General features: G+C 38.3%; 1 protein-coding gene across 1 annotated transcript in view; it reads right to left on the minus strand.

Annotated features, from left to right (window-relative positions):
- Positions 1–26207, minus strand: part of kcnn3 (potassium intermediate/small conductance calcium-activated channel, subfamily N, member 3) — a 98579-nt gene that overhangs the window by 67422 nt on the left and 4950 nt on the right. Inside the window, exon 3 of the mRNA XM_046846894.1 lies at positions 6624–6719. Coding sequence (XP_046702850.1) covers positions 6624–6719 — 96 coding nt within the window. The remainder of the gene's footprint in view (positions 1–6623; positions 6720–26207) is intronic.

A 26207-nucleotide genomic window follows, 5' to 3' on the forward strand; every position in this document is an offset into this window, starting at 1 on the left:
TACAAAACTTTCTTTCGGCTTCTTCCGTTAGGGGTCGCCACAGCGGATCCTCCGCACGTTTGATTTGGCACATGTTTTACGCTGGATGCCCTTCCTAACGCAACCCTCCCTAATTTATCCAGGCTTGGGACCGGCACTGAGAGTGGCTGGGGTTGGTTCCCTGACCGGGGAACGAACCCGGGATAACAATTATTTTACAACATAATTCAAAAGTTTGTCTGTCAGTGTTGGGTTATTTATTTTAAGATGCAGCAATTTTAAGTGCTACATTGATGTTTCTCCACATATTACACACATTGTGTTTGGATCATGTGGACTGCCCAAAGAAAGAAGTAAGAAGCAAGTCATCATGTCTTTGTTTACAACAATCGTTTTCGCCTTTTTCAAATAATTTTCTTTCTCTCTTTTATCACCATCGCGTTTATTACCTCCTCTACTAAAGGAACTTTTGAGGAATGTCTGTTTCACACTCATGTTTACAATGAGCTGAACCTGCTACAAGTGTGGAAATTGTGCTTTCTGAAATCGTGCAGTGGGTAAATTCGGAATAGTGGCTCTTCATGGGAAAATGCACAATGAATAATACAGTGTTATATCTATAGATTTTTTACCAGAACGTTCTTGCAGCCTGGTGCTGGCTTGCAACCTGGTGGTTTGGGACCGCTGCACTAAGAAAGCCATCTGCTCTATGGTCCTATTTAAGCATAGACAAATCAGTGATCAAGTAACTGAAGTGTGGTTGAATATGCAACTGGGTTATTACACAAATATCAATTTAAAGTTTAAATTGTAAATTTTGTTTAGTCAGTTATTTATACAAAATCTTAAAATTGCATTGTACTGAGCACTTGGGGCAGTATTCAATGTTAGTGTATTTAGTTCAAAAGTGTGAGTCAACATTTACATGTGAAAAGTTCTTCATATTCATTTATACAAGTACTTACAATGAGTTCTGGACAGCCCATTCAGAATATTTAAATCACTTGCATGTAGTTAAATCCTCTGAGGGTGCCCAAGATGTTTTTTTTTTCCCCTTAACTATGTCTCCGCTACAGTATTAAAACACAAGCTTTTCCCTTTAGGGTAGAAAATAATTGGCTGATAGAAAAAGGCTGCCTTTCTGAAGGGCAGTGTATATACCTCAGGTTCTACATGAATTAAGAATGAAATCAAACTATATTTATTATAGTATTTAACTATTTAACTTTTTAATACTAAGGTCACTATAGACTTTATTTGAAAGACCTTAATGTTCATGTCAAACATCAGAATAAGAAAATATATGATCTCTGCGATTATTTTGGTCAACTGTGGCATGGTTTATGGTGGCAGGTGGGCTGGTTTGAGTATTTCAGAAACTGATCATTTTACAAAGAATGGTGCAAAAAACCCATTGAGAATGTGATAGTTCTGTGGGTGGAAACAAAAGGTGAGAGAACAAAAAAAAACTCCAAATTGGTTTGATGGGCCAGAAAGAATGTACAGAGTGGTGCAAGGAAACTGGAAATTTTGCCATTATTACCAGTTAGGACATCATGATTGTGTGCCATCTTCAAAGAAAAGAATATGTCTCAGCACACCAGAGAATGTTAAGGCTGTTCAAACTGCCATTGTGAGAAGCCCTCGCCAATCCCTTCAACAATATGCATAAATGCTGGGTTGAGCTGGAAATTACGCACCCATGTTGTAATCACATGAGCAGACGGGACACAATCATGATGTTCTAGCTGGTAATGATGCTGTAATTCCCTTTGCACACCACTCACACTATCACCATTCTTAGAAAAGGCCTTTTATGGTGAACGCTCATTGAGCACCACTCCACTGCTCCATTATTACTAATGGCAAGGGACTCTAAGCGAGCTCGCATTGGTCCCAAACAATTGTAAGCGCCCCAGAGTCGCCAACTTCTAGTTTAGAAATTTTCCGTTCCCCTGCGCCACCCTGTATTAACTTGCATAATCATTATTTACAACTGTGGTCAGCAGAACATCTCAACATTGAGCAGAACATCAAATCTTTAGGTGTAAGAGGTCCACATCACGTGTCCCTCCTGTCAGCTAAGAACAAGAATCTGAGGCTATTATCGGCACAGACTTATCCAACATGGACAGTTGTAAATAAAAAAAAAACAAAAAAAAAAAAATCCTCACCTGGTCTTTACCAGTCTTCAACTGTGCAGTTTGGGTGAGTCTGTCCCATGATATATTCTTATTCTTGGCTGACAAGAGTAGAACCTAATCTTGTCTTCTCCTGTTTTAGCCCATCCAATTCCAGTTTAGATGTTTTGTGCATTCTGTATATCTTTTCTGCTTACCGCCGGGTGTACTGTAAAATGTGACTGTGTGTTTGTATAGATTTCTTGTCATCTCAGACCAATCTGCTTATTCTCCTAATTTAGCCTGCAATTTAAGCTGTCTCTTTTGTTGTTGTTGCACTATTCTGTATAAACTCTCAAGACTGCTGTGTGTGTGTGTGCATATCCTAGGAGATCAGCCACTTGTCACCAACAACCATGCCCCTGTCAAAGTCAAGGGATCACATTTTTCCCTCTTCTCATGCTAAAGTGAACATTAACTGAAGCTCTTTATGATTTTCGGGACTGGGTTGCTGCCACAGTAATTGCAATGTGGAAAATGTTCATCTTTGGGGTCAAGTTTTAAAATTGTTTGTTAATCACTTGCATTACTTCCATAGAATAAGAATTATGATATTTTATAAATTCCCTAGGAATGCAAAAAGACATTTAGGTTTTGGGATCCAAAATGCAACTTAATCGGAAAATAGTTTTACAAGAAACAGCAGGTCTGACCCATGTACTCTTTATTTACTTCTGTAGGTCGTCTGGGTATAAAACTATTGGATGTGCAGTTGCGTTTGTTAGTAGTAAATAATGACTATATAAATGTGATTGTGGCTTTAGAAACTGAAATTTGCAATGACAGCAACCACTTCTGTGTTTTAGACAAAAGCAGAGGTGCACAGCCTTTCAATTCCAGGGGACGAAATAGATCATATATTTAGAGAAGATGCCTACCAAAGAAGATACCTTTCTCTCTTTTTTTAGAAAGCTCAAAAAGCCCCCTTCTGTTAGCTTCACGGTCTGCTGTGACAACGCAGCATCAGAGAAAGGTAATCAGTGGTGTATTTAAGGAAATTTTATTTGTTAATCTGTTTAACATATTTTTGGCTACATTCTAGTTTACTGAGTATCAAAGATATAAGCAACGTTTACTCTCTATTAAATACATTTATGATTCAATATATGCCATTTTACTCCACTATATTTAAAGTTACAATGACACTAACAATTACATTTTGCATTCTCTGATGAAGATGTCATTAAGGCTCAACACTCCCCTACTCACATCTGCTGCCTGTGAGTGTCTTTTTTAACACTGCTGGCCTCATTTTCAGTCAAAAAAAGAGTTTGAATAAATACCAAAAATGTTGAGAACCAGTTTGGAGAAAAACAATGTCCCTCTCTGAGTGCATCAAATGAGTGGTGCATCAAATGACAGTCAGCTCTGAAAATTTGGTTTTACTTCATCTAAAATTATTTACTTTAATTGTATTTTTCAATTGAATACTAATGGTTCTTTGTGACATTATGTCAAATACTCAAGTACTGTTAAAATCAAACACTCTAAAACTTCACCTTAAAGTCATATTGTAATTAGTAACTTGTAATAGAGTAAGTTTTGCAGTAAGGTTTCTATACGTTAACTAAGTATGATTTTCAGGTACTCCTGAATATATAGAAATATTTAGCAATATTTCCATAGCCTATAAAATGCACTTCATCATTATGCTGCAGTTAGGACAAGGCCCTGTAATTGTTCATCAAAAATGCTAAAGGCACACAGGGCCTAAAAAACTAACAACTTACCATTAGCCCATATTGGCCCATGTCTCAATTCCACACTTCGAAAAAAACTCTGTAAAACACTTTCTGCAGAACACTTATACCACTTTCTCACACTATGCTCTACCAATGCACATATTTCATGATCAATTTTAGCGAAATATTTATATCATATTAAGCCCTAAAAGGCTATTAATCATATTCATTTATTGGCACTTACTCTGCTCTGCTCTGCTCTGCAGGGGAATACTATGCTTTTGTGGGTGGCTTGTTCAGATTATTGAAATTACTTGCACACAATTTACACTGCTATGGTTACCATGTTTTTCTTAAATAGCATTAATGTGGTGTGAATTGTTGTGTGAGTCTAGACCACTCTTTTAACTTGCCTAAAAGAAAAAGATATTAAGCAATAGAAGCCATGGACTCGAAGTAGATCTCATTTTTATTATATTATTTTATTGTATTACTATGTAGCATTAAAGTGGTAAATTGAGGGAAATGGATAGAAAGAAGAATAGAGAAATAGAGGCTTTAAAATATTGCAAACATATGAGGTCTCATATTACTAAAAAGTTGTATTCATGCTAATCCTTTTAATTTTCCATCTGCACAAATTTGCTTCAATCTGCAATGCACCCAATAATTGGTTTGCCAGCCTATTAAAATGAATTACCACCACAGTTCTATACAGCAGATACTAATTATAATAGCGAAACAGGAAAGATGAAACATCCACATATATTTATCAAATAGTGTACTTGAAGTGGTCACCACTCCAAGAGTGGCTGCTTCTCCACTAGGCACACAGAATTTGCACACTTTCATCTTTCACCCTTTGAGCTGTGTATTTGTCTGGCCTGAGCTGAGTAAGAGAAGTGGAAAGTGACCTGAAGAAGCTGTACTTTTGTTTTTTAATTTTACCTTTACTGCCTACTGACTGTCTGCTGCTAAGATTCACTGAGTTACACTGTGAGTTACATTGGTGCCAAAATAATGGAACTGCTCTGAAAATAATGTAAATAAATAAGGCTTTTTGCCCACACCATCCAGCCACTAATCCACCTGCTGGAGCAGCAACATCAGGCTTTCTTTGACCTGCATAATTATGCCTAAGCATGCAAGCCTAGGCCATGGATTGCACCTTCCTCAGGAGTAAATACACCATCCATATTCTCTGTGACACCTTTTTAGTTAAGGTTTTTTTTATTTGTCACATATACAATACTGCACAGTGAAATTCTTTCTTCACAAATCTCAGAAATGATGGGAATCTTAGGTCAGGTATTAAACAATCCTCCTAGAACACAGATTGTCCAAGAGTGGCAGCGACTGGCAATACTGTGACTTGAATGCCAAACCTTCCAATCCACTCCACATTTTAAAACAGAAAAATAGCTCCCTTTATTGAATAGGTTATTTGAGGGTATGATCTTAGCACATGGCCCTTAAGCAAGTGGGGACTTTAAATCAAAGGAAGCACAGCTGTACTAGAGCAGATTACAGTGCAGTTGCTTTATGAGGCCAACTGTGGATAACCCCTTGACTTTAGCTACTGCAAGTGGTGGCCTAGGTGTGACCCTGAAAATCCAGAGAGTTGAATGAATGAATGGCACTGGAATGATTAATGGTCATTACATGTCCTCCTTAGGACCCTTATTAAACCTTCCCTGTCCCCTGTGATAACACAATCCCTCCCTTGACTAGGTTATTTTAGAGTATGGCCTTGGTGCGTAGCCCATGGGCAAATGAAGACAATAAATCCAATCTCTGGTGACCAGGGAACCCTAGCTGCACAAGTCTGTATTAATTTGACCTCCAAATTACTCTGCAAATCGCTTCATGGAGTCGACTATGGAGGAAGGAGTTCGGCTTTTTGTCTTTTACTCCCACAAGTGGTGGCCTAGGTGTGACCCTGAGAAGCCTGAGATTTAAATAAACAAATGGCACTGGAGTGATTTATGGCCATTACAGCATAATCTGCAAGTCTGCCATTTGAGGAGTCGGTCAACAAACAGGCACCATCAAGGGTCTTAGCATGTTTTGGGTCTGCAATTAGAGTTGACCATCCAGTCTCTTTTCATACTTTTTAAAATACTGCCCTTTTTTCCCTTGAATGTAGCATGAAAATAAATCTGATCTCCCAAGCACTGATATAAGGCTCAGTCTAATTTTGCTGCAGTCTTGGAGGGTTGGAGGAATGTCTTGCCTCATTGCCCTCAAAAGTAAGAATGGATGCTCCAGGGCTCTGCAGTCATATGGTTTTGCACAGTCTATAGGTGGCACAGTGAGTATTGGTTAGTTCTTAAGGGGTTACAGATTATGGCTTGGTGGATTCAGGGTATGCACAGATCCTGATTCACAAGATCCAGGGTGTGAATTTGGAAATAGGGGGTTGAATTGAATTATTTGGATAAACTGGCCTAATGTACAATAACTAGTAATAATACTTAGTTACTATAAGTTTACCCTAGAGTGTGTAACAAGAAAAGCAAACACAAAATCCCAGAATCAGAATCAATAAAGTTTAGGTATCAATTTTTGGATGTAGACAACCAGTGGACAGCTACCTATCTAGCCAAACACAGCATAGTTTTATTCATATATATATATTATATATATATATATATATATATATATATATATATATATATATATATATATATATATATATATATATATATAATTTGAACTCTTGAACATGACTATATATAAAGTGTATACATGTTGGTGTGGGTGAGAGTGTGTATATTCTTACCTGCACTTCACGAGCATGGTATGCAATGATAAGCCCAAGGAGGATGATGGTAGACAGGCTGATTAAACATTTCAATGCCAGGGAATACATGGAGCTCTGCAAAAACACATCACACAGATACTTTTAACCACATATATAAAAAAAAATATATATATATATACATATACTCAAGCATACACAAATCAACACACACAGCATCCTGTGGTTACTTTAATAGCCCCGATGATTGCTCCAGGCTCATAGTGATAAACGCGACAGTAATGTCTGCACCACATACAGTATCAGCAGGAATCCAAATAAATCTCTTACTCTCTCCCTCTCTCTCCCTCTCACTCTCTCACATACACATATACACACACAGCCATCTAGCACCTCTCCCTCTGACAGAAGCCAAGGTGATCTATCACTTCCTGCCCAAGCCCCAAAGCTTTCTAGTTGAACTCCAGATAATATTAGAATGGCCACCTGTGGGTCTAATTTAATGCTCTGTACAAAACCATTACTCTACACACCCCAGCGCACACAATGTTCTCAAACTCATCCAACTATGGCACTCACAAAAGTAATTGCCCCCATTTTGATTTTCTCCTTAATGAAAAAAAATCCTTCAAATTAAAATTTTATTTGTCACATACACAATTATACAGAACACAACATGTAGTAAAATGCTTTTAACGACTGTCCAATATCTAAACATGAAAATAGAAATAGAATATAAAAATAAAATAAATAAAAAAGTATAAAAAGTATACAAATATAATATATATAATTCTTAATTTATATATAGACAGAGAAAGGGATGGATATGTGTATGAAAGATATTGACAGAACTACAGTGTCCCAGTGTGATGTGCTGGTATTAAAGTGGCACTGTACGGTGCCAGTCCAGTGCTAAAGTGACAGTGTGCAATTGTGCAAAAAAATCTGTGCAGCAAAGGCAAAAGCGAGACAGAGAGAGAAATACAGGTTCTAGGTGCTAGGTGTTTCCTGGTTTAGACTCTGAATGCCTGCGGGAAGAAGCTCCTCCTCATTCTCATTTTTATCTTTTTATAATTTTTTATTCTCATTACAGTCTGCAAAGATTTTAAACACACTTCTTTTACATTTTCATTATAGGGTATTGTTTGTAGAATTTTGAAGAAAATAATTTATTTACCGTAATTTCCGGACTATAAAGCGCACCCATATATAAGCCGCACCCACTGAATTTGACAAAGATTTTTATTTTGAACATAAATAAGCCGCACCTGTGTATACACTGAAACTAATGAACTTTACATCAACTTGCATCATGAGCAGTTCCCTTCCATTATACTCTAAACTATAAAGGGCTTTGGAAATGGCTTTTCTCTTTGCGAGACATTTGACACTTATAGTTTTATATTGTGGAAAAAAACACCTGTATTTACTCTGGTCTTTTCCTGATTGTTGACATTGATACAGATACACTTACTTCCTGAAGGGAGTTTTTGATCTGGCAAACTGCTGTGAATTCTTCACCAGAAAGAAAAACCAAACCTTTCTTTGGTGTTCCCGATCTCACTAATCCATTCTTTGTTTTTAAGATGCAGCAAAAAATTTATATGGCCACACCAAAATTTTTTTTGCTATCTTTCCTATTAGTTTGTTTTGTGTTGATATTTTATACAAATTCATTGTTTATCTTGACTATCATCCACTCCATTTTTTTGTTGTTTTATTATTTATTGTCATGGAAGGCAATTTCCATAGGACAATTGCTGACCATGTATTATTTCAGTGATGAACACAGCACATCTCCACACAGCAGAGACAATGACATGAGTGTGTATGGTGGGGTGTGTCTCTTTTCCAATGATTGATGGACTAATGGGACAGGCTAATTCCACCTGGCAAAAAAAAAAATCAGTAATTGTAGACCTACACAGTGAAGCTACAATGGCAAGAAAAGGTTTGTGAGATATTTTGAATCACATTTCTGCCCTAATTACCCATAAAATATTGTCTTCTCTTCAATTAGGCCATAACACACATTCGTAACCTCGTAGTAAAAACTTGAGCGTAACTGAGCAAATTATTCACTGTCTAGACCGGTAAGAAGGATGTAAACAATTGTTCTTAAGTCAAGTCAAATCACGCCAGATGGATCAGATTCATCAGAGCCATATACAGTATGATGTGCAGGACCGAGTGAAATGAAATAGCATGGATGTGCAAAAGAAAGATGTATGACAAACAATGCTGGCAAGACATTAATAAAATGCAACAGGAGCAAGATGTTTGCATGGAGGGGGGTATGAGAAACAGTACGGGTGGCTACACAAAGAGGCAGGAACACATAAATAAAAGCTGTGACTAGAATTTTTTTATAAATTATAAGAAATAAAGTGTCAGTGCAGTAGTGGCTGAAATTGCTTACCTGAGTAAGAATAGAGAGTAGCAGTAACATATTCAACAGAAAATTTCTTGCTCACATCTGAATTGTAGCAGTTTTTTTCCAGTGCCATTAATACAATCCAACCATTTTTACCAAAAAAATAAGTTGCTCAGGATAAATGCCAGTGCATCTACTGTCTCCTAAATAGCTGATCACCTTTCATACAGGCCCTCTGTCTGGTGTGGTGGTTAGTAGCACAAGAGAACCAACAGTTTACAGTTTAACAGTTTGCGAATGACTCATAGAAGGCAACTGATGGCACATGTATTCATAGCAACTAGTTTCTAACTAATTTATCATTTGATTCCCTTTCAGGAACTCAAGCTGTGTCAACAACACTTTGGGAACGATTTCGTTGTCCACGCTCTGAATCACATGTGTAAAACGTCCAATGGAAAGTGCAGCATTACCGCATAAAAGCACAAGGGTGAAGCCAGCACTAGTTTCTGTTTGTTCACGAAGCGCTCTATGTGCGTGTATGTCCTTATTAAGTTGTAAATGTCTGAGAGAAATATATACAGTGCAACCTCAATACTCATAGGGGTTAGGTTCTATGACCCCCTCGCGAGTAACAAAAAGTTTTGACTCTCTTCTTTGGATAGTTCCCTTTTCAAGGGGAATTGTACTGTACTGTACTGTAAACTCAACAGAAATTGTGAATAACTTGTAATTTACTTCAACCTGTAGAGCACTTTTGTACGTCGCTCTGGATAAGGGCATCTGCTAAATGCCGGCAATGTAAATGTAAATGTAAATGCTATATTATAGGGGGATACACACAACCTGTGTGTGGCTTGCCTGGGAGTGGAGCACGCTAATGCTAACGCTTATGGAGGTTGTGCCCCATGCCATTGCTAAGCTGGATCTGGCTTGGCCGGCCAATGAGCAGAAAGCCCCTATGCCCAGTAAGCTCAACGAGCGCTTTCTACAACCTAAAATCACAACCTTCACATCGGGGTCTGTCATTCTTTTCATACCTGCACATCGAGCTGTCCAGGTCCTGGGCAAAGCCATATTCGGGCCGCCTCTTTATTACCAAATTCATGTTGTAGTCCAACTTTATGGAACTAAAAGAGCCTGGTTATGGGACGGTGCCCCGGGTTGAAGAGATGCTGGCTAGCTATCTCTCCCCGGGTGTTGCATTGTCCCTTAAGACCCCGACAATGCCCACCAAGACCAAGACCTGTGGTAGGTAAGAAGAATGCCTTAGCAGGTCAAACCGCTGCATGACTGCACACCATGGCACCATGTCAGCATTTTTGAACTGGAGCATTTTTGAATCAGAGAACGGTTCAGCTGATGTAGATCTAGGATAGGACGCAACCCACCGTCCTTTTTGGGAACTATGAAGTACCGGCTGTAAAACCCGGACTCTCTGTCTGATGGAGGCACGACCTTGATGCCCTCCTTCCTCAGGAGAGTATCTACATCTCGTTCCATGACCAGAGCCTGCTCGCTTCTCAACGGAGTGGGGCAGAGCCTGTAATACCAGGGCGGATGAGACCCGAACTGAATCATATAGCCTCAATCTACAGTGCGCAGGACCCATCGAGACATGTCTGGAACTATCAGAAACTATCGGAAACATGTCAGAACTATCCAGGCTGCCAGGTGCTCTCTTAAAAGGTATCACTCTCTCAAGACTGACCTCCAGTCTGCCTAGAGATGGGGCAGTGCCCTGGCGCAGCTCTAGTGACGAGACCTCCTGGTCCGCAACATCACAGGCGGAAACCAAGAAGGGAGGGAGCTTGATCTGGCCGTGCCCTGAAACACATTCGTGGCAGGTTAACCAGCCAGGTCCCTGAGGGGGCCGGATAAAATGGGCACAGGGGAAGGCGATGCTACATGCCCTTCGGTCAACCCCCCAGCAAGTCCGGTCAGGACCTCTTGGCCGAAAGCCCTCTTATTGAAGATGTCGGTCCTGAGATCTGTCACCTTGTGTGACACTCTGTCTCTGCACTTACCGGTGGGGAAGGTTGGGGCTGTGCCCGCCGAGCAGCCCCATGAGGCCAGCGTGGAAGGTACCACTGTAACACCGCAGATTGTTGCCTCGCTTTCTGAACCTTTTTGACTACCGAGCTAACGGAGTCGCCAAAAAGGCCTAAGGGTGAGAGTGGGGCATCCAGCAGCACGGCTTTGTCCCTGTAAAAAATCTTTGACAGGGTGAGCCACAGATGTCTCCCACATCCAGCTCCCACAGGCGTAAGCCTTCCCTACCAGCGCTGACAATGTACGCAGAGGCTTGGTGGGTAGTGTTGGGGTCTTAAGGGAGGATGCCACCCCTGGGGAGAGAAATAACTCCATAGCTGTGAGCCCTAAGCCCTATGACGTTGGAGTACACCACGGTCTTAGGGCTAAAGGGGAGGGCCGAGAAGGGCTGCACCCAGGACCTGAACACCTCAGTGTGCAGGTCAGGGAAAAATGGCAGACCCCGAAATGGAGGCTCTGACACCAGGAGCTTTAAGCATTCGTCGAGTTTACTGGACGGTGGTGCTTTATGCTCATCGGCTGGCCAAGCTTCTCCAGCTTCTCTATGGACGACCTCCAGGAGCTCCTCGCTTCCAGGTTCACAAGGAACTCAGCTCCCAAGCAGATTACAGACTGATTACAGACATTATTCAAAGCATGGACAACACAGCCGCGTTCCCAAAGGCGTTCCGACACAGGTCGAGTTCCTAAAAGGGAAATGCAACTATTGCCATAAACATCAGAGGCTATGAGGTTTTAACTTTAAAGAACTATATGTATTTGGGTGCCCGATTACATTTACTGAAGGACCAATGCTGATGCTGTGTACAACACTGAAGCACAGATTTATTGATGTATGCATTAAGATTCTGACAAGCGACATCTATTGTGCTGTGGTCTGCTAGGGGAGCAGCATTTGAGTCAGGATCAACAAACTCATCTGAAACAGCTTGAACTATCATTGGACAAATCTTGGAGATAATAAGAAGTTAGAAGTCACTAAACACAAATTGTTCTCCATCATGGAAAATTAATCAAACCACCTTCATGATATAATAAACAGAGAGCTGACCTATTTTTCTCTTACTTCTACACCATACATTTATGTAACAAACATTTTCCAGTTATTATATGAAAATAATATTACTACAGACTAAGCTCTGCAATGATGGTCATGTCTACCTATATCAATTTGTATATCAATATACAAATAATTTAATAAAATATTAATAAATAAATAATTAATTAATAAACAAATCATATGTATATCCACAAGGAATAAAAATTCTTGACCCTTTTGACTACAATTCAGGTGTATGTACCCCAACATAAAAAGATTCTGGCAGGAAATGCTGCATGTATAAATGGCATCAATGCAGTGCATCACTGTCAACTTGTGTTACAATAAGTAAAAATAAAATACTTAAATCCTGTAATAGAACTCTTTATCTACTGTAATATCAGGGGCAACTAAAGGTTGAAATAAAAATTCAAAAAAAGGTTAAGAGTAAGCAAAAACCCACACAAAAAGGTCAAAATACCAACTGAACCTACAGAGACAAAATACACACAGTAAACGGTGCAAAAATCAGGAAAACCAGAACGAGAGTAATGAATGTAAAATCTCAGACAAATTATACAGGCTTTGAAATGTTGTACCAAAGTACGAACAAAAGGTACACAAACTAGACCAGAAAGTGGAAAATTCCCATCCAAACAAAGGATGGCTCCAGGTGTCTGTTGTGGAAATCTAGGATAAGACAATGGTCAAGGAATTTCTCTTCCCCTTTAAACCATACACCTCACAAACGTCTCTAGGTTACGTTATGTAACCCTGGTTCCCTAAGGGAACAAAACAGGGAGTGTGGTCCGGAGACGCAGCGTCTCGTTCCCTCAGAGGGAAGCGCTACAGAGATTTAAGGAGTGTGGCCCGGAGACGCAGCGTCTCGTTCCCTCAGGAAAGCTATAAAAGCTCCCAGAGGGAACCTGAGGGAACAAGACACTGTGTCTCCGGGCCACACTCCCTGAATCCCTGTAGCGCTTCCTTCTTCTTTCAGAAGCTAGCGTTGGCTCAACCACATGTGCTTTTATAGCTTCCTGGTTGTGATGATACCCCGCCAGTAATTTAAAGCATGGACATGCAGTGTCGTTCCTAAAGTGTTGTTGACGCAGTGTTTTGTTCTCTTAGGTAACCAGGATTACATACGTAACCTAGAGACGTTTGTGAGGTGTATGGTTTAAACGTTAAGCTTCTCCTGGTCAGGTGCCTAAAAGAGATGAGGATAGAATGCCTGCAACATGAGGGTTTGTGGAGGAACCAAGGGCACCTTAGGAACATACCCGGGCATACCAGCACTAAATCAACCGGCAGTTAACTGGGTCCAAATGGTGCTGGTCACACAACACAGTGAACAGGCACCATTTCGTGGTGTACAACCTCCACATGGAGGAAGCTCCACTACCTCAGCAGAGAGACCAGTTGCTAAGAGCTGTGCCCTCTCAGGGGCCACAGCCACATCCTCTAAAACTGAAGGAGGGGGTAAACCACGGTGCCCCTGCCTGAGAGGGAAGATCCCTCCCAGGAGCAGCAAAACAGGGGCAAAGGAGCTTGCTCAGGGGCCAACAACAGGTAGCTTGGTGTTGCTGGGATTTGAACTCATGACCTTTAGATCCAAAGTTCAATGCCATAACTACTAAGCTAAAAACTGGACCTTGCAGGAATTAGCCCTTGCAGGAATTATCTAGAGAATTAAGAATCACTGAAGATTACTAAAACTAAATTTTATCAAGGAATTTTTCTTAATCTCAGAATCATACCAACAAAAAAGATTGTTATTTTTGCTCTTTTTGGTACTGTTGAAGTAGTTTGCAACACCTTGGGGCCATATTCTTGACCTAATGGTGCTCTCAAGTTGTCCCATGCCATTTCACAAGTCATGTACACATACATAATACTCCTGGAAACATAAAACAATTCTGGAGCAAGATAATATGCTTACTTAAAGAAAGCAAGGATGTTTTTGCTTGGTATGCAGTAAGGCTCTTTTCAGAACATCTAAGGCAGTGGCCAGAAGTAAAATCATTTGGGCAGCTGTGAATGTAGACAGGTTCTATGTTAAAGAATGCAGGTATGAAGGGAGAATATTTTGGCATAGAAGCTCATGGACCAATTACATTGTCTTGTTTATGTAACTCCAGAATTTAAAAAAAGACTCTTGTGACATCAAAGAGACAAAATAGAGGTGTCACTTCTAACTAGGTCAAAGATCTGACCAAGAGAGGATGAGTGTGGCTGCTTAGTGAGAAATCCCTCTCATTGAGGCTGCCAGTAAAGCTGTTGAAACTAAATGAGGTGACCTCCTGTTGGGAACGTTCAGTTTTGCCAAGAGGTAGCCAGATTTCTTACAGTTTGCACTGTTCAAATTGGGTGGAGTAATTTAGTGCATTTTTAATTAGGTTGTTACTAGGTTACACTAGGTTACTAGGTCACATTTCAAAACAGAAATACGATTGTCTGGATGTGTGTCGTAACATAGCGAGCAGTCAGGATGAGAGAAGGTGGTTAAGGGTAAGAGAAGCTGGCTTCAGTAATCAGCTTGCCCCTTTGGTCCAGAAGCAGACAATTTGCTCATTTAACTTTACCATAGAAAGACTTCAAATAAATTCAATCAAATTCAATTAATTTTTATTTGTATAGTGCCTTTAACAATGGACATTGTCTCAAAGCAACTTTACAAAGATAAAGCGGTAATGAAGTAATGTATTTTTTCCCATCCATCATCACCCTACTGATTTCTACACTACACCACTGGAAGACTGTATAATCACTGTGTATAACTTCTGTACAGTTGTACATACAATGCACATATTGTAAATATTCCTCATTCTTTTCATATGTTGTGCCTTTCACACATCTACACAAATATTTCACGTGTGTATATACTTAGTGTACTCATCTTTTGCACATATTCCCCTGCCATAGCCTTATAACTATTTACTTGTTAAACTTTTGCAAGTGTCTGCACATTTTTTACAAGAAGATGTTTGTCTTTACTGTTAGTTAAAGTAGATGGTACTATAGGCAGCGGGATAAAGTATTTCATCTGACAAGCACCAAATAAGAACTGGATCTTCATAGTAGTATCCAAGTCTGGATAAGGAGGTCACAACAGGACCATGTGCAGACTTAAAATGTTATCCTTTAGGCTTAAACAAAAATGGGGATTTCTTCTTGATTCCCAGCAGCTCCATAACTATCGAAGGCCTAAGCCATGGAGGAATATTCCCTGCAGTGCAATACAATGGCCAACAGAAATGAATGTAGCACATGGCGCTTTGGTCTATAGCTGGATTTGGCAGACCTGAGATTCGTGAGGACAATATAACCACAATAGAACCACAGGGACATCTTGGTACATTCACTGTCATTCCATCCCCACTAGCATCACTTCTAGAACATGAGCAGGTGAGTGGGTAGGATCCTATGAATCACCAATGACTGAATCACCTTGCATCTCTGTTTGTGTCCCTTCAGAAGGTTCTGCAGATATTTACAGGGGATTAGGAAATCTAGGTCTGCAATTTGCCAATTTAGCAACTAAATCCATTCTCCAACTGCCTGCCTTATTCCGGTTGCTACTCGCAGCCTGAGTTTGGAACTCCAAAGCATCAGATACTTCATAGTAACCTTCACTGATCACTGAATGAAAACCCCACTAAACACCTTTTGGATGAACTGGGACATTCTAAAATCTACAGGAAAGCCAATAATTTTTGTATAATAATGCCCATGGTTTAGAAATGGGATGTTTAAAGAGCAATATAATGTATGTGTGTATCCCATCTCTGAATACTATTTTTAATTGTATTCGAATACGGCCAACATGTTTTGTTAATAACTCTGGTTGGTTTGTTTTGCAGTATCTTTGAGTTGTGCAACATGGACATTTGTTCCTTAGGTAAAACCATTCACCATTTAATCTCAGTTTATGGACATTTGCCACTGAACATTTCAGCAAATATTGTTGTTACTAGGGTTTCCAGCAGACAGTAGTAGTCCTAAATAACTAACTATTAATTACAGAGTTTTAAACAACAACTGACCACTTCTCTGTTCGGTGAGTCTGTTTCAGTGACTGGCAGTTGGCTACAAGGTTTGTGTGTCCAGGAACCCACACTCCTGCACTCCCATTTATTCAAAGAGCATTAAACATTTCTCCTGAAACTACAGTGTACTCAAATCTGTTAAAGAAGCCATAGAAGCCATATGTAACTGGAATCTGATTAGAACTGTGTTGGGTAATTAAAAAAAAAAAAAAAAAAATAAAATATATATATATATATATATATATATATATATATATATATATATATATATATATATATATATATATATATATTTTACACTCTCTACACCATTGTCCATCAAAAACAGTTCACTTTTAATTACTCTAGTAAGATTTTTGTTTATTCCATCACCAAAATATTGCATTTAAACAAGAGTAATGACTAATACTGACAAATTTCTAGATTTAATATGGAAATGTTGCTGTTGCATTTAAATATAATTTAAAGAGATGGCTGGGCTTCCCATACAGACTTAAAGCAATTGTGCTACACACACTTTGCCAAGTTAATAATAGCCATGGGTCCATATTTGTTGCCAAGCTATGGTAAGCTACACTGATCCTTAATGAATATACATGCCAGGAGACAGTAGTGATGTTGGTCTTAAGTGTGGGTAGGAATAGATAATTGGGACTGGTTTTAGAAGGAAAATCAGTAGGAGTGGCATTGTGTGTTCTTTTTTTCCACAATAATGCGCTGTCAGATTTTTGCATAATTTTTTTCCATATGTGTATTTTCACCCTAATTCTGTCCCCTTTTATGACCAACCATTCTGTACACTATTTATACTATGCCATATATTCCCCATTCTGTACAATTCTTACATTGAAATATATTATTTTGTAATATTTGTGTGATTATTAAAAATGCAATGTTAATTCCAGGTTTACTGCCTAAACCTTATGTTGTGCTGTAATTCATGTTTTTTGCCAATTGTAAATATCATTCCATATCATGCCATTAGAGGTTAATGTGACAGCTTAAAATAACCAGTTAATGATAAAATAACCTACATTCAGTGCATGCATTATGATTTAATGACCTCATTAATTTGTGTACACAATTAACTATTGGGGCAGGATATTAAAACTAATTATTAAAAAAATAGGATTTGCTGATAATATAACAATAAAAAAGTTGTTCATTTGATAATCTTCATTTCATTTAGCAATATATTGCTGATATATACCCGACTTTAGTTAGATGTACTTATTTATATATCATTGTTTTTTCATATTCATATTATGTTTTAATTTATTTCTATATTATTTTGCTTCAATATTACATTTCACAACAAAGAAATAAACAATCTTTCCAATGTACTATATGTACAAGATTATTTTGACACCTGACTTTTCCACCCAAACTGTTTCCACACAGTTGGAGGCACACAATTGTTATAGAATGTCTTTGAATTCGGAAACATAAAATGTTAACTAGGACACCCAAAGAAGACCTGTTCCAGCATAACAATGCCCCTGTGTACAAAGCAAGCTTCATAAAGATATGGTTTACATGGTTTGAAGTGGAAGATCTTGAGTGCCCTACTATAGAGTTCTGACCTCAACCCTATTTAATACCCTTAGGAAGATACGAATCTTATGGTCAGGTGACAACAAACATTGTATTTATATTTTAAAATAAGATTTTCCACCCTAATTGTGAAATTACAGCCTATAAAAAATAGTAAGTTTGATTGAATAAGTGTGTGCAGTTGGAGATGTGGCTGTGTTCTCAATAAACCAATCACATTTAATCTTATGTACAAAAGTAATTATACATGTCATCAATGATATTATTAGGATTCACCCTAAATAAAGATCAGATGGAATCATGAATAACTACAAATACAAGTCTGTTTTAGTACAAAATCTTCAGGGGTCTGCTAGTAAGCTGTAGATGAAAAGGAATTTCACCTTTCAGCACAATAATAGCCCAAAGCATACATCCAAATAAACAAAGGAATCGCTTCAACGTAAGATCAATGAGTTAGAATGCCCTTTCCAAAACCCAGACCTGAATCCAACAAAAAGCCTGTAGGTGACCTGAAGCAGGTTTGTTTAAAGGAGACACATTTGAAATCTGATGGATGTAGAATGTTATTGTAAACAAAAATACATTTTGAAAATTGCCCAGTCAGGATGTGTCATCTTTACCCAGAAAGAGTGAAGTAATAAAATCAAATGGTGCTTCAAAAAAGTGTTAGATTAGGGGTGTCACACCACTTGTAGCTAGGATAATAGTTATTATATTATATTATATTATATTATATTATATTATATTATATTATATTATATTATATTATATTATTATAATACTAGTCAATTCAAGTTTATTTCTATAGTGCTTTTCACAACAGACATTTTCTCAAAGGAGCTTTACAGAATTTTAAGAGTTAAGGTGAATGGTGTGCATTTATCCCTGATGAGCAGCCATGGTGACTGTGGCAAGGAAAAACTCCCTTAGATCTTATGAGGAAGAAACCTTGAGAGGAACCAGACTCAAAAGCGGAACCCATCTTCATTCGGGTGACATCAAGAGTGTGATTATAGTCTTTAAACAATACAGAACACTGTGAGAACTAACATGAGCACTGGAATGTAAGATTATGAGTAATGTCCTTTCTATAGTCTTTTTACAGTCATTTGTGGTTATTAAACTAGGAGCTATTGAACAACTCATAAAATAGCTCAACATTTGCGATCATCACAGATCCAACACCAGCTTCTTCATGCCAGAGCCTTTAAACACTTAAAGAGGTCCAGTGTCCAAACTAGCTATTACTTATTTTTCTCTTTTCTCCTAAAAATAATTCTACATTTTTTTGTGGTTTTTTTTTTTTTTTTTGTGTTTTTTAACTCAAGTTGTATACATTGGAATTTCACTTTGCTGTTGGAACAGAAGTTCTGACTGGATTTTTCCTGTTTTACCTTTCACATAACAAAACCTGGGTGTGTAAACTGTTGTCCATTGGATCTCCATTGTTCAGGATTTCCAGCAAGTTTAAAGAAAATTGTAAGGATAAATAAATAAATAAATAAATAAATAAATAAATAAATAAATAAATAAATATGCAAATAAAATTTATAATCTAAATACCCGACCCATCCAATTACCCCAACACTTTCCCTGATGAAAATCTGAACTCTGCAGTTTCCTAGTGAACGCTGGATTTGAATGTGTAATCTCAGACTTTACATTCTCAACATTTATGCGGAACGAGTAAAACTATTCACCGTGCTATGCATGTTACTTTTTTATATAAAGAAAAAACATCTATAAAAAAAAAAACCTGAGCATTTTGAGGCAGAAATGGATAGTTTTACTAACTGATTTGGATCATTTGACAGAAGCCTGGCTGCAATAGAAGGTGATTACAAGTCTGCATGTCCTGCCAATAGTCTGGCTCTAAGCTTCACCCTCCTTCCTTTCTCTTCTTTCAGCCCCTCATTTCATTGCTTTCATCTAACCTTTCTTGATGACCTTCTACCAGACAATAGTCATATATCAAAGCCTCCTGCTTTTCATGGGATATGAAATTTGATCGTACTTGTATTGCCACAACTCCTGAGATCTGTTGGGATTCTGACATGAACACAACAGGAACAGAACAGAATGTGCCTGAATGAGCATTGGGTGCCTGTGTGTGTCTCTGTGTGTTTGTGTGTGTGTGTTTGCCATGGACAGAGTTATTGATACAGGTACGGACACGATGCGACACTAATCAGCGTTTTTCTTCCCTGTGCATTGTTTATTTAAATATTTTTATTTCTCTCTTACACTTACATTGAATCTGCAGTGACATCTGTATACACAGAGGACTGGGCAGGGTTTTTTAAATAATTTCCGCACGTCCAGCATTATAGCTAGAAGCTACAGCCATTATTATATATGATTAATAAATGTGACGAAACAAATAAATTAATTACAATTCATTATGCCATGTTTCCACAAGCTATAGCAACACAGCCAATAGGCCTCTTTAAGACTATGTAAGTCTCTAGTATGCAGCATGACTATTTCATTCCTAAGGAAAAAAAAAACTCATAAACAACAGACATGTATATCACCTCTTACCATCTCCTCCTTTCATTTCTTCCTCAGTGCGATGAGTCTATCTTCTTTATACATTTGGGAACCACTTGGAACTCCCTGACTACTAGCTTCAGTTGGACTCTGTGGTTAGCTTGTTAACCTTGTTATCTAACAAACTTCTACTGTCTGTGAGTTTGCTGTGAACTGTTCTGTTACTCAGTAAGGTGCTCATCTGTCAGTCCCTCACTGAGTGTATCTTCCCCAGAGCTTTTTTTCTCTTTTCCTCCACACTGCATGCCGCGTGCAACCTGCGAGTAGTCTGTAAATATTTGCAGCTAATCAGTTTGAGGGATTCTGACTCGTGTGCTACAGCTCCGAGCTATGTGGCGCACGCCTTAACTAACGTGAGCCGTACAGTCAGGTTGGCCTAGTGGGTATGGTGAGTGCCTGGCATTGACAATTGCATTGCATCAGTCCTGGATTTGCCGGATAAAGCACTACTTGCAGACATTCACTCTTCAAGAGCCTGATGCCATTCTAGTGAGGTCTTGCACCTCACGCATGGCAGATACAAAAAAATCATGAGCTAGTTTGTTGCTTGAATTGGAGAGATCTCTCCAACCAACAACGATGTAAAAGAGTTGCAAAATATCGCTCTTGACAGACACATTGACCAAGAAAGCATTACATTTACTGCATTTATACAACAGAGCAGTTGAGGGTTAAGGTCTTGGCTCAAGGCTCCAGCAGTGGCTGCTTGGGAGTGCTGGGATTTGAGCTCATAAGCATCTGACCAGTATTCCAGTGCTTAACCACTGAGCTTTCACTGCCCCTGATTCACACTTACTTCAGCAGAAGGATAGTTGATAAGGGATAAGAGATGGTTGTTGAAATCTCTTGAGTTCTATGCATAGCATTTATAAAACTGTTTTCATGTCAGTGCATTGGTGCAGTGCAAGTGTTCACGTTCTAATTGCTTAAAAGAACAGATACGTTTTCATGCTTGCCTTTAAAAAGCATACAATCCAATTCAAAGTGCTACCATTCGTCCTACTATAGATGTTTTTAAGATGCATGTAGATGGCCTTGTCACCTCTGTCGGGGGCAAACAATTACTGGTACTTGAATTGGGTAAAGTTTGGAATGGCACAGATGGACCCATTATTGCTATTACAAAATCGATTCACTGGGTCGACTAAACAAGGGGGCACCAAACCCTGACTGTATGCATTTCCACCTCTACCACTGACTCATCAATCAAGACCACAGACCACGACTTAACAATGCACAATCAATCTGACAATCAAATGGAAGAAGCAGTTTAAAGAAAACAAAAGCCAGAAACAACAAAAGATATACTATAATACCCAGTTATAGAGTGAAGATGAGCTGTGAGCCAAATCACAAAATTTGGACTATAAATGAAATTGAGCTCTCACAAGCATTGTGTTCTGACCAGAGGACAAGCTCACTAAACCTGGGAGACAGATGTTTGGATTCCACTTTCAACTGTCCAGTTTTGCTACACCTGTGCACACACTGTAGCCTTAAATTCCTGTTCTTGGCTGCCAGGGGTAGAACCTTATATAGTCTTCTGCTGTTGTAGCCCATCTCCTCTGACATCTCTCCCTTATCAGGGCATTTCTACCCACAGAGCTGCTACTCGCTGGATATTTTTTGGCCCGGGGATTCTGAAACACTCAAATTACAGGTTACAGTAAAGCCTTCCGATACTGCCTGTAGATACACACCCACTCAGACATTACACACATACTGTCCCTTGCATATCTATAACACATACTGTATAAACACACACATTCAAATACACACATACTCTACAAGAGACATTGCCCTTGTGTGAAGATTTAATTTGCTGCTGGGTTCCGTGATTAGCAGCTCACATACTCGAGCTTGCAATGAACTGAGCAGATAAGGTGGAAACAAACAGATTCAGAAACACACACACACACACACACACACACACACACACACACACACACACACACACAAAGTCAAAGAAAATTTGCAGGTTGGTAATGCTTGATTTGATGTCTATTAGGACAGTTCATTATGCACAGCATCATTTGCTGAATTCAGCAGAGCGACCACACACACCAAACTAATCACATGCTTTATGTATTCTCTTATCTCCTGCCAACAGGAACTGTTCCTATATACACACCACACACATAGATAGTCTGAAATTTTAACTATTTTTGCTGGATCCCCAAATTCCACACGCTAATATTAGATTAGAAAACTGACTAGGAATTCTTAGAAATCCCATATGTAATAAAATCAGGAAGCAGAATTTGAAAAGACACCAGACAGAAAACATCAAGCAAATGATCCAGACTCTGACTGACAACCAATCTTGGCCAATCATGTTGCGGTCGAGCTCATGGAGGCAGGTTTCATGTATAAGTCATATTTGTAATGGTGATTCATGGCGCCAGCCAGAGGGGCAACAGTGCATTTTTCTCACTTTTAATTTGCTTGTGCAACCTTTCTTGATATGAAATCAAATCATATTTGCTGCCTGTAAGACTTGTTTCACTGGCTGTCATTTACAATATAAACGGCTGCTTAACTTCGTCAGCTTTACAATAAGACACGATCAAACCCGCAAGACTTGGCTATTTTCATTAATTTGATTCAGTTATTGGTCCACAAGACAATTTTAATAAAGAACTCAAATTTATAAGTCTGTATTAATCAGCCTGATCACATCCTATAGTTCTTATGTGGAGCACACCAAACAAGAAGCAGTAGCAGCATTACTGAGAAGCTCTGGAGGTTACTATAAAACAAATATATAATTTATTAATACTGTTGATTATATTTCTGAAATGAAATTCCATCATTCTAAGATGGAAGGAAAGCAATTTGTGAAAAATCATGAGAGCATGCAGAAAACTATTTCTCTTTTTCAGACTTTTGCAAACTGTTCAGCCGTTTTTGCTGTTACTGGTCTGAAAAAGTAGTCTTACATAAAGTCTTAAAAACTCCTAAAAACTATGTAATGGCAAGAGGTGCAAAGTAATGCAAAGGTAATTTTAGGAATCAACCAGAGAAATTGTGAAGCAGAGGAAAGCATAAATTGACTTGAATTGAAAAATCTTCACTTCAGTGTGAATTAAATATATACTGATCAGCAATAAAATTGCAATATTGTCTAGCCATCCAACTTCAATACATTCTAAGCTTTAAACATTCATGATTCAGTTCACTAGATGTCCTTCCTTGGACCACTTTTGGTAGGCACTAAAACTGCATACCAGGACTAACCTACAAGACCTGTTGTTTCGGAAACTGGATTGGATTGCCATTGTCAAAGTCGCTCAGATCCTTATCACTTGCCCATTTTTTCTGCTTTCAATACATCAACTTCAGCGAAGTGACTGTTCACATGCTTCCACTGTAACCGAAAATCGATGCTTCACCTGCCTGTCAATACACCAAGTGGCATGCGAAAAGAATTTTCTTCAGACTGATAAAATTGTGTTCTATATAATGCATTTGTAAAAACAGTTAAGGTTTTTTTGCCTAAGAAAAAGAATATCCAAATACATTTACAACTAATACAGCCAGGACATCATTCAAAAGCCAAAATATGAATTACAACTGGTTTAATTAGAAAAATGAATTGTTGTTTTTACAGTCTACTGTTACACAAATATTTAGAACAGCAAGAGAACATTATAAGAAGAGAACTAGCCAAACACACATGGTCAGAAAGAGACTGAAACATAAATCCCTTAACTGCATTCACTCTTTATCACTACACCAACTCTTCCACCCACACGTTTTTCTTTTTTTTCTTTTTTTTTTTTGCTATTCAGGGTTCCTGAAACAAATTTTGCATACAACCTTGTGGATGCCTGGTGAGAGATGGGTAAGAGATGGAAGTTGTAGCTTAGGGGTTAAGATATTGTACTTCTGGTAAGAAGGTCATGAGTTTCTAAATCCCAGTGCCACTGCTGGGACTTAACCCCTGAACCCCTGAACAGCTCAGTTTTATAAATGCGAAACATAAGTTGCCCTGGATAATGGGTTCTTCTAATCATAAATGCAAGTATGAAGGCTAGTAGTTATCTTTAATGCATTCCTTTATTACTTGTCTATTTCATGCATTTTTTTTAAGGAATCACAGCTCAAGGCAGTGTTTGACTTCACACAGTAAAGCTTGTAAACAGCTGTAACGAGCAGCTGATGCACGACGGATTTTGCAATAGTAACGCTCTCCTCTTTCTATGCCTGTGCTCTTACACTTTAATAATAAAAAAAACTAGCATTTTTATACAAAACTATATAGGCCAATTTTTTATTCCCTATTCCTCATCACTCTAATTGTATGCTAAAAAGAAACAAGCCCACATCCAAATAGGCACATGCACACCCTTTGCACTGTTAAGCTCAATTAAACCTTGACTGACATATACACACGCGGTTGATTAGATGCCGACATACGCCATTACACTGCTGAAAAACTAATTACGGGGCACATTCAGATTGAAGAGCAGGGAACATGAAAAAGATGAATAATAATAAAAATAATAATAATAATAATAATAATAATAATAATAATAATAATAATAATAATAATAATAATATAAAAAAAAATAATAATAATAATAATACAAATAAAATAATAACAAAAAAGCATGTGCATGCAGATACACCCAAGAGGCTCTTATTTTATATATTTTTTACCGATTCCATTAAAATGCATGAAAAATTGTTGCCGTGGTCGGAGAAGACAAAATCAAACACACACACACAAACACACCACACATATGAACCCAAGTCTAGTGCACAGGTGGTCAGTAGGAGCAGCTGCACATTCTTACACACACATACATACACACGCAAATCCCCAGGGCTGCCATGCCTAAAAGAAAAAAAAAATATGTATTGATTTCCCAGCGAGGTGACACATGGCTTTGTCAAGTGGTTAGGCTGTTATTGTGGGTGTGTGAGAGTGAGCAGGATCATGCAAAGCACGCTTTCATATATGTGCTTTAAATACTTGGAATCCTGTTGATGCAGAAATGTGCAGATGATTTTTAAATAGCAAAAATTGCTTTTTTTTTAGCATTGAAAAGAAATTACAATATGCATGAAACCTATATCCTGATTGCTACATTTGAAAATTATTAATTTAAATATTAATTTTGATATTAATTTAAAAAAATCTTATCTCTGAGAGGTTTGGAGATTTAAAATGTTGCATTCTGAATTAGAGCTAAGAAATACAAGAACACAATCCAATAAATATATGTAAAACTGCATAGCTTTTTTATTGTGTTACTTGTGTATTTGGACCATATAAATCATAAATCAAATCTTTCTAATACATTATTGCTCCTGGAGTAACAGCTCATGCACAATGATGTTTCATTTAGCTAAAATATGGCAGAAAAATTGCAGAGTCAATGATTTGGTGAAGTTTTGTAAGTAGACATTGAGACAGTCAAGATTATATCTTGATTTATGGAAGGAATTCTGTGCGCATTTTTTTTTTTTCAGTTTCCCAACACAGGAATCTTTAGGACGCTGGATATTGAGCTTTGTGGTTTCTCAGACCCATGGCAAGTTTCAATTTCTTCAAGAGACAGAAGAAGTAGAGGCCATGGAGAGGATGGCTGTTTATTATCGATAATGATACCGGTAGCGCATGGTGTACGATTGTATCACAGCACCCAAGACGTGCCTTCATTTCATTAGCTATCACAAATACAATTTAGGCAAGCTATAATTATCAAAGGTCGGCACAAAGGCATTGCTACTTAACAGCTGCAGGGTCTCCAGTTCGATCCCGAGCTTAGGTTACTGCCTGCGTGGTTTCAGTTTCTGGACATGTTCTTCCTGCTAACATTGTGGGTTTGCTCCAGGCTTGCTAGTTGATTCCCAGTTTGAAAAAAAAAAACCAGACCAGGAAGTGGACTGGTAATTTAAATCTAACCTATTTGTGTGTCTGTCTGTGTGTGAGTGTATGATGCCCTGCATTGAATGCTGTCCTTTTCAGGATGGGTTCC

This window comes from Silurus meridionalis, chromosome 4 (assembly GCF_014805685.1).
Source record: "Silurus meridionalis isolate SWU-2019-XX chromosome 4, ASM1480568v1, whole genome shotgun sequence".
NCBI lineage: Eukaryota > Metazoa > Chordata > Actinopteri > Siluriformes > Siluridae > Silurus > Silurus meridionalis.